The 8,851-nt window shown below is 45.3% G+C and overlaps 2 protein-coding genes across 2 annotated transcripts; one reads left to right on the top strand and one right to left on the bottom strand.

Annotated features, from left to right (window-relative positions):
* Positions 1–337: 337 nt before the first annotated feature.
* LOC140821669 (uncharacterized) lies at positions 338–820 on the bottom strand. The gene has a single exon (XM_073182207.1). The coding sequence runs from the start codon at positions 818–820 to the stop codon at positions 338–340; it is 483 nt and encodes a 160-aa protein (XP_073038308.1).
* Positions 821–3,309: 2,489 nt separating this feature from the next.
* On the top strand, positions 3,310–4,401 carry LOC140821668 (uncharacterized). The gene is made up of 2 exons (XM_073182206.1): positions 3,310–3,479; positions 3,564–4,401. The coding sequence occupies exons 1-2, from the start codon at positions 3,310–3,312 to the stop codon at positions 4,399–4,401; spliced, it is 1,008 nt and encodes a 335-aa protein (XP_073038307.1).
* Positions 4,402–8,851: the final 4,450 nt, after the last annotated feature.

Below are 8,851 nucleotides of genomic sequence, written 5' to 3'. Positions count from 1 at the left end.
TTTTTTATTATTATTATTAACAATATTGGTATCGATTTTTTTTTTCAAAAAAACAAAAAACAAAACTTATAAGATATATAGATTAAAATACTAAAGTATTAACATAATATTGGAGCGAAGTTCGTCCATTAATTTTGTATCGATACATTTTTTCAGGTAAACTTTATAGTCCCTCTTAACGAAATTCTAAGTTCCGCCCCCCGGCGCCGGGTCGGCCGGAGGGGGGGGGATTGCCGGGAAGTTGCTCAAGTTTTAGCGCTTCACGGAGCCGGATGATTTCCTTTCTTGTTCTTTCTCGAATTTGTCTCTGACGATGAACATGTTTTCATTCAAGGATCTAGGCACGCCCGCTGCTATGAACCGTTTTGGGAATAGGTTTTTTTGTCTTGGATTTCTCGAACTCAAATTTTGGTGTCTGCGTGGTTGATTTGGAAGAATTAGCTCTGGCCTCGAGCTCCTCCAGCGTGTGGAAGGAAAAGCTCTTGCGGCCGGAGCGGCCGTGCCTCGGTGCGGAGGGACGGGTTTCCTGTATCTTCTGCGGCACTGGGGGTGGCGGTAGCAGTGTGGTGCTGAGTTTAGGCTTCAGGTCTTCCAACACCTTGCTGACTTCGTCCCACGTGCGGGGGGACTCTTCGAAGGCGTTGAGCTTCTCAAGAATGGGAGCCGGCACGTGAGAGGGCTTCTTCTCATTGTCTGTCTCGGGATGATTAAGCCATGGCTCCTCGATTGCATAGACGTCGAAGATGGAGAAGCTTGCTGGCGATGGACGGTAGGGTACCACCACTGTGTCCTCGATTCTCTTGGATGAAGTGCACCCCATTGTAGCAGAAACTGAAATCGAGGAGAACTAGATTCTGTTTTGTGCATGGAGATATAATGGGAGAGTGGATGAAAGAGAGGATACTGTGTTTCTTGACGTGGTTGGGTTCATGATCTTGTTTGTTATTGGTGGGAATTTCGCATCTTGTATCATTTCTGGCTTCAATTTTTTTGTGGTTGAAATGATCCCATTAGGAAGAAATTATTATAAATGACAATTTAGTCCGTGAATAGGATAATGTTAGAATTGTTATACACATTGAAAATTAGGGTCTGACTCCAGCAAATGACACTAATCCAACGCAGGTTTCAAATTTTCCCTGACCCTGAAATCACGAAGAAGACCGTTGGAAGATGAACCAGGAGGGGTCCCTGCGTAGCCTTTCCGACGCTCAATGTGAGGACCGGATTTTATCCACATTATAATTAAATAATGTAAGAAAATGTTAGCATGAGATTTTATTTTGTGCATGGGAGAATATTTTATGGGATATGTGGAGATACTATTGGACATGCAATATTATAGTGATATTGTGATTAGCATACAATTTCGAAAATTAGGAAGGAGATTTTCTTGCAAGAGTTGAATATTACATAAGTTGAAGAATTAAGGTATAATATGATACAAGAATTCGAAAATTTCCCTAGGATAAATGCCAAGATTGGTGAGGATTATTGCTTGGTTAACTTGGACAAGAATCATCAAGACATTGCACCACAGCCGTTGGATCGGGTAACCTAGATTTTTCGAATTAATCTAGACCATTGGATTAGAGTGTGAATCTCCTAACTTAAGTAGATATATTTTCGAAATATGGAAGATGAATCACATTATGGCAAGGGAATGAGAGTCAAATATTGAGAGATTATGCAAATTATGGTATGATTTGAACACCATATTTAACACCCTTCCCTCCACCTATAAATACCCCATCACCCCACTCATTCCCCACCCTTCAAATTCTCGAATTTGAGCTGAAAACCAAGGCGAAACCCTGCTGAAAAATCGTCTCTAAACCGTCCAAAATTTAAGCCGAGGCACCTCCCGATCGAAGAACGAGTAGCGATCCAATCCTGAAGCCGAGTACCCACGTTTTAGCAATCATATATAATGTAAGTGGGCTATTTTCAAACTTTAAAATTTCAGATTCGAGTATGCATGTTTTCAATTTTAAAAGAAAATAATAGTCGAGTACAATTTCTTTCTACCTTTCTTGCATTGTTATAACGATTTTAAACGCACTGTGAGGAGTCAACCGATATGGGTGGGAATCCCAACCATGACGTACCCTTACGCGGTGGGGATATAACCGCTATACGGCCTCGCCCCCTTAGAGGAGTAAAAATGAGGGACTGACGTCAGTAAACCATAGAAGGTCGATAAATTGCAGTGCTTGATATATGTTTATGCATGTGGTACGAAATGTTATGCAAGTCATATGATTAATTCGAAATTTTACATGTTGATTTATATTGTGCTCGATATCCCCCACTTGCTGAGTATTCCCAAATACTCACCCCTTACAAACCTTCCCAGATAAGTCGTGCGAAGAACAGGTTGAGGACGAAGAGTCCGAACAGTTTTGGGGATGGTGATCCACGCGACCCGTACTAGTAAGTAGTATAGTTCGAATTTATGATTTAATAAGTTGTAAGACGTTTTCGCACTTAATTCTGTCATTTGTTGATTTTCGGATGTAAAAGACAATTGTTTATTTCGTTTGAATTTATGATATAAACTGGTTCGGTTTACACTGTGCTGCGAGAAGGCTTGTTGTTTTCAATTGTGTGATTGTAAACGACGCCGGTGTCAAGTCCCGAGTTTCGGGGCGTGACATTATATGTGAACCAGCGCTTGGTCCAGCAAGCTGAAGCTCTAAGAATAAGATCAAGGAAAATAGGAGGGTTACGAGCTAACGCTACCAGAGTACCGTAGATCTGTTGGACGAGGCAGAGGCAAATGCTCATGAGTGGAAGATGCAGGTGGCCCAGCTCAACGCAGCAAACGCACAGCTCAGTACAGAAAACGCCAATCTTACTCACATGGTTGAGGTACTGCAGGAGGAAGAGCCGGAGGAAGAGCCGGAGGAAGAGCCAGAAGAAGAGGAGCCTATTGAGATAGATGAGCCGATAGCTGCAGTAGGAGATGGAGAGTTAGACGATTAGATCATCTTAGTGACTTTTCCTTATTACTAGGAGTTTATCCTTCCATTGTTGCTATTTTATTTCAGTCAGCAGTACTTATTTCCATCAGTACAATTTGTTCAGTCAGTTGTTTCTTCGAATTCAAAAATTAATAAAGTATGATTATTATTTATCTCAGTCGTGCTTTGATATTCAAAATGTTTGCTTATTTACTCAGTTGTTCCAGCATAATTCTTAGAAGCGTTTAACTTATCTATTCAATCTTGTTGCTTATTTTCAATAACTTATCTATTCAATCTTGTTGATTTATACAACAAATTCTTAGAAGCGTTGAACTTGTAGGAAATGGCCGGTAGTAGACCACCGAGACAGAACCGCAACCCCCGTTATGCTAACAACAACAACACAACGACAAACACTAATGAAGAAGGCAACGGGCCTCCACCCCAGTTCAACCTCAACCAGGCAGACTTAATGGCTATAGCCACGATCGTGGCAACTACACTTCGGGGTTGGTGAACCCCAATGCTAATCAGCAGCCCCCACCTCCACCACAAGCATGGGGTCAAGTTTCATTATGAGTCTTTGCGCAAGAATAGGTGCCCAACTTTCAGTGGCGCTGCCGATCCTGAAGTTAGCCAGAACTGGCTAAAGAGTGTGGAAACTCAGTTAAGACTATTGGAAGTCCCAGATGCCCTAAAGGTGGACGTGGTAGTACCTTTCCTGGAAGACAAGGCAGCTAAATGGTGGGAAGCAAGCCTCGCCAGCCATGACCGCTGCGGGGCCAATCACATGGCGTATCTTCCGAGAAACATTTCTGAAACAGTACTACCGGCAGAAGTTAGACTGCAGAAGTTAAGTGAGTTTGAGAATCTCAGTCAGGCCCCAGATATGTCAGTAGTGGAATACACCTCTCAGTTCAATGCCCTGGGTTCTTATGCTCCTGCAATTATGGCGGATGAAGTTCTGAAATTACACCGATTTAAGAAGGGGTTGAACAGCAGAATCCAATCCGCTCTGGCAGTCTACCAACCTACCAACTTTTCAGACTTGATGGGGGCGGCTATCCGAGCCGAAGCTGATATTCGTCGGAGAGAAGGGGAAAACAGGAACAAGCGACCCCCTGTCAGCCAGCCTTCCCAGGGAAAACCAGTGTTCAAGAGGCCCAATCAATCAGGTGGACCTCCCTCAGGGAAATTCCCTGCCAATAACTACCAAAGACTCAAGCCATGCTCAACATGTGGCTTCAAGCACTCGGGGGAATGCCGAAGGGCAAGTGGTGTGTGTTTTGGATGTGGGAAAGCGGGGCACCGAATTGCAGAATGTCCTACCGCTGCCAACCGACCAGCAGGGCCAAACAGAGGAACTGGGCCAAATCCGGGAGCAGGCCCTAGTAAACCAAAAGAGGATAACCCAATGCTAGGATCTTTGCCATGACTCAGGAAGAGGCTGATGACGCAACTGAAGTCGTGTCAGGTACCATTCTAATTCAATCGTACCTGCCTATGCATTATTTGACTGCGGTGCTACCCATTCCTTTATGTCTAAGAGATTTGCTAAGAAGTTAGGACGTAGGCCTGATAAGCTAACCGAACCATTCCGAATAGCCACACCTACGAGTAGAGCTATAGAAACTGAGGAGATTTACAGAGATTGTGAGATCAGTATAATAATCAGACTTTTAGCGCCGACTTGATACAGTTGATCATGGTCGATTTCGCATCATCTTAGGGATGGATTGGTTAGCGAGAAACAGTGCAATAGTAGATTGTAAGGGAAAGGAAGTCAAACTCCGAACCCCAAATCAGGAAGAAGTCGTGTTTCACGGTAAATCCAAGGGACGTAAATCACTATTGTCAGCCTCTCAAGCTTGGAAAGCCATGAAATCCGGAGAAGATATCTACCTAGCAATGATCAGTGAGGTAACAGAAGAAGTCGAGCTGAAACTGGAAGACATCCCGATAGTGAGAGAGTTCCCCGATGTTTTTCCAGAAGAACTCTCAGGGACAGTCCCGGACCGAGAGGTGGAGTTCGAGATCAACCTGGTTCCCGGTGCGGCACCAATCTCTAAGGCACCATACAGAATGGCACCAGCCGAACTCAAGGAGCTGAAGGAACAACTCCAAGAATTGCTAGATAAAAGGCAGATTCAACCAAGTGTGTCCCCGTGGGGAGCTCCAGTACTCTTCGTAAAGAAGAAGGACGGTAGTATGAGATTATGCATCGACTACAGGGAATTGAACAAGATCACAATCAAGAACAGGTACCCTCTACCTCGGATAGACGATCTGTTCGATCAGCTTAAAGGAGCCGCCGTGTAGTAGCCCGAATGCCGAATTGGGTAATTAACGGATTAATGGTGATTAATCATGATCGGAAGGTCCGAAGATGGTTCGGAAGCACCGAAGAGTTCGGAAGGTCCGAAGTGAGATCGGAGGATCCGATCATTAGGTGTCAAGAGTTGATCGACACGTGGGAGTTCGGACGTTCCGAAGTGTAGGTTCGGTGGATCCGATCATGAGGTGTCAAGAGCAGCTGGACACGTGCATGTTCGGACGGTCCGAAGTGTATGATCGGAGGATCCGATCATGAGCTGTCAAGAGCCAGTGGACACGTAGCGTTCGGACGTTCCGAAGTGGTGTTCGGAGGATCCGAACATGGCCTATAAATAGTGGTCGGATTTCCTCATTTTGACTCGCCAATTCAGAGAGTTCCATAGCATTTCAGTCGTTTCTGACAGGTTCTAGTCTTGTTCCGAGATTTGGGCACTAGCGGGGAGCTGCTGGTCTTGTAGCAGAGCTGTGCTCTAGTTGGGAGCTAGCGGCATCAGCGGGCTAGCGACGGACGAAGGTTTGGAATTTTATCAGTATTTATCTCAGGATTATCTAGTTAAGTCTGGTAGATAAGTTTAGTGATGGTTTTCACTTGATGAATAGGCTTGGATTAGACCTGTTGTCTGGTTGTTCCAGTGGATTAGGATTGCTGTGATAGAGGTACGAAAGTACTATCCGAGATATCCTGGTTGAGTATACATTCATATATGTGTTGCATGATTATGTGGTGCATTGATATATGTCATATGATGCATGCTATTATGTCACGTTTATTACTGCACGTTGCATTTCATGTTGAGCCGTATCTCCTTCGAGATAGCCTTTGCTGTTGAGCTGTATCTCTTTCGAGATAAGCTATATCTTGGGGCCGCTCAGCCCTGTCTTGTGGACGCATGGACACCGAGAGTACACAGTGGCCGACGGGTCGGGAGGGCTTCGGTGGTCCGGGACATTTTAGGTCCACGTCTGTCTTGTAGTGGATGCAGTGACCCAGAGGTTGGACCGCGCGGCACTATCCACTTGGCGCCTCTAGACTGAGCATTGTTGAGATCCTTTTGTGATTCCTGTTTCTTGACTACCCCGGTATCATGATCATAGCATGTGCATTTCATATAGGTCTGTATACTCATACTTTTGTACTGGGCGTTCTTATCGCTCACGTCCTCGGTTTTGTTTATCTTGGACACCCCATTCCCTCGGGGCAGGTCTCAGGTTGGATGGTTCCGGAGGAGCAGGAGGAGGACGTTGAGTAGCCGGTTGGTTTAGTTTCGGTATCATTTGATTCGATATGGTTGTACCAGATATTCTTTACCTTATTTTGAGTTGTTCTAGAGTTCGTTTGGGTTGTATAACTTATTTGTTGTTTCCGCTTATCTCTGATTAGATTATTATTAATTAAGTTAATTGCATGCTTAGTTTTCAATTAGTAGGTGATTCTGGAACGGGTCACTACATTTATGGTATCAGAGCATGCGTATGATTTTGGGATATAGATTTGTTTTGGGATTTCCGTTGACCATTTTCCCTATTCTATCTTGTAGCGATGGCTGACCATTTTGATGACGGGAGTAGTCAGGGGAGTGTAGGTCGATGGGGTGACCAGGATGATCTTAGGCGTCACCATGAGCATCGTCATCGTCGGGATGGTCCTAGGCGTTTCGATATGCATCGTTTCATGCAGATGGGGCCTAAGCCTTTAGTTGCGGTGAGACTCCCGATGATGCGGAGGATTGGTTAGAGCGCATGGAGAGTTGTTTCCGCGCATTCCAGTGCACCGATGAGCAGAAGATGGAGACCCTTAGTTTTTCTTGAGGGCCGTGCTCGCAGGTGGTGGCGATCGACTTCTGCGCCGATAGTTCAGTCTCAGGGTAGAGCGACTTGGGCCGATTTCCGTGCAGCGTTCATGCAGCTGTACTTTCCTCCAGCCCTTCGCCAGGCCAAGACGATTGAGCTCTTGAACCTGAAGCAGGGGAGTATGTCTGTTGATGAGTATCAGCAGAAATTCTTTGAGTTATTACCCTTCGCTCCTCATATCAGTGGCAGTTCTGAGGCCAAGTATGATCATTTCCTCCAGGGCCTTAATCAGGAGATCTTTGATCGAGTCACTGTCTGTGATAATCCTACTTCGTACGATGGGTTGGTGAACCGGTGTCGTCAAGCAGAGATCAGTCTCCAGCGTGGTAGGGCTATTCTTTCTTCTAGACCTCCGAGTACTTTGAGGCCTCGATCTCAGTCGTTCAAGAAATCTGGTTCGTCTTCTTCTGGATCTAGATCTCGATCTAGCGGTGTTTTCCGCTTTGGTAAGAAGAAGGAGTCTTGTGCGCATTGTGGGAAGAACCATCCATCGGAGCAATGCCGAGTAGCCGCAGGAGCTTGTTATCAGTGCGGAGAGATGGGGCATATTAAGAAGAATTGTCCTCAGTTGCGAGGTGGAGCAGGATCTGGTTCTGGATCTCAGGCGACTGTTCAGCAGAGGAGGCAGGGTCAGGCAGTGGGTAGTTCGAATCTTCGACCTCGTGCCCAAGGTCAAGTTTTTGCGTTGAACCAGGATCAGGCTGCAGACGAGACCGAGAGAGTCATAGCAGGTACTTTTTGTTTATGCGGTATTCCTGCTTTTGTTCTTATAGATACCGGAGCATCTCATTCATTCATTTCTGCACGATTCGTTAAACGTCATAAGTTACCGTATGTTTCTCTAGACGTCATTCTTTCTGTTTCTACCCCGATGGGTCATTCGGTTTTAGCCAAGCGTCTAGTGATGGGTTGTCCTTTAGATTTTGAGGGTAACGAGTTGACTGCGAATCTTATGATTCTGGAGATGGAAGATTTTGATTGTATTTTGGGTATAGACATTTTGACTACCTACCGAGCTACTGTGGATTGTTACCAGAAGCTTGTTCAGTTTCGTACGACTGAGAGCTCTAGTTGGTTTTTCTATGGTGAGGGAGCGCGACCTCCGATGCCAGTAGTATCTGCTCTGAAAGCCTGTCGTGCTTTAGAGGCGGGCGGGGAAGGCTACCTCATCTATACAATTGATACGTCCACAGGTAGTGTTGGTATAGAGGATATTCCAGTGGTTTGTGAATTTCCTGATGTATTTCCAGAAGAGATTCCTGGTTTTCCTCCGGTTAGAGAGGTGGAGTTTGGCATTGATTAATGCCAGGGACTGCACCGATTTCTCGTGCCCCCTATCGTCTGGCTCCGTCAGAGATGAGAGAGCTGAAGCAGCAATTGCAGGATCTTCTTGATAAGGGTTATATTCGCCCGAGTGTTTCGCCTTGGGGAGCTCCAGTCTTGTTTGTCAAGAAGAAGGATGGATCGATGCGGTTGTGCATTGATTATCGCCAGCTGAATCGGGTGACGATCAAAAACAAGTACCCATTACCCCGTATTGATGACTTGTTCGATCAGCTTCAGGGTACTTCTGTTTACTCCAAGATCGACTTGCGATCAGGTTATCATCAGATGAGAGTCAGAGATGATGATATTTCCAAGACTGCATTTCGTACTCGTTATGGGCATTACGAGTTTCTAGTTATGCCATTCGGATTGAC

Source organism: Primulina eburnea, unplaced genomic scaffold (genome assembly GCF_022965805.1).
Source record: "Primulina eburnea isolate SZY01 unplaced genomic scaffold, ASM2296580v1 ctg738, whole genome shotgun sequence".
Taxonomy (NCBI): domain Eukaryota; kingdom Viridiplantae; phylum Streptophyta; class Magnoliopsida; order Lamiales; family Gesneriaceae; genus Primulina; species Primulina eburnea.
Note: the sequence above shows the minus strand (reverse complement) of the source record. Positions and strands in the feature narration are given on the sequence as shown.

What these genes read in the sequence shown, in the direction of transcription:
- LOC140821669 (XM_073182207.1), bottom strand. Translation starts at nt 820, where the DNA reads ATGGGGTGCACTTCATCCAAGAGAATCGAGGACACAGTGGTGGTACCC.
- LOC140821668 (XM_073182206.1), top strand. Translation starts at nt 3,310, where the DNA reads ATGGCCGGTAGTAGACCACCGAGACAGAACCGCAACCCCCGTTATGCT. An exon ending in GCAACTACACTTCGGGGTTG is followed by an intron (nt 3,480 to 3,563) that starts GTGAACCCCAAT and finishes GCGCAAGAATAG; the next exon opens with GTGCCCAACTTTCAGTGGCG.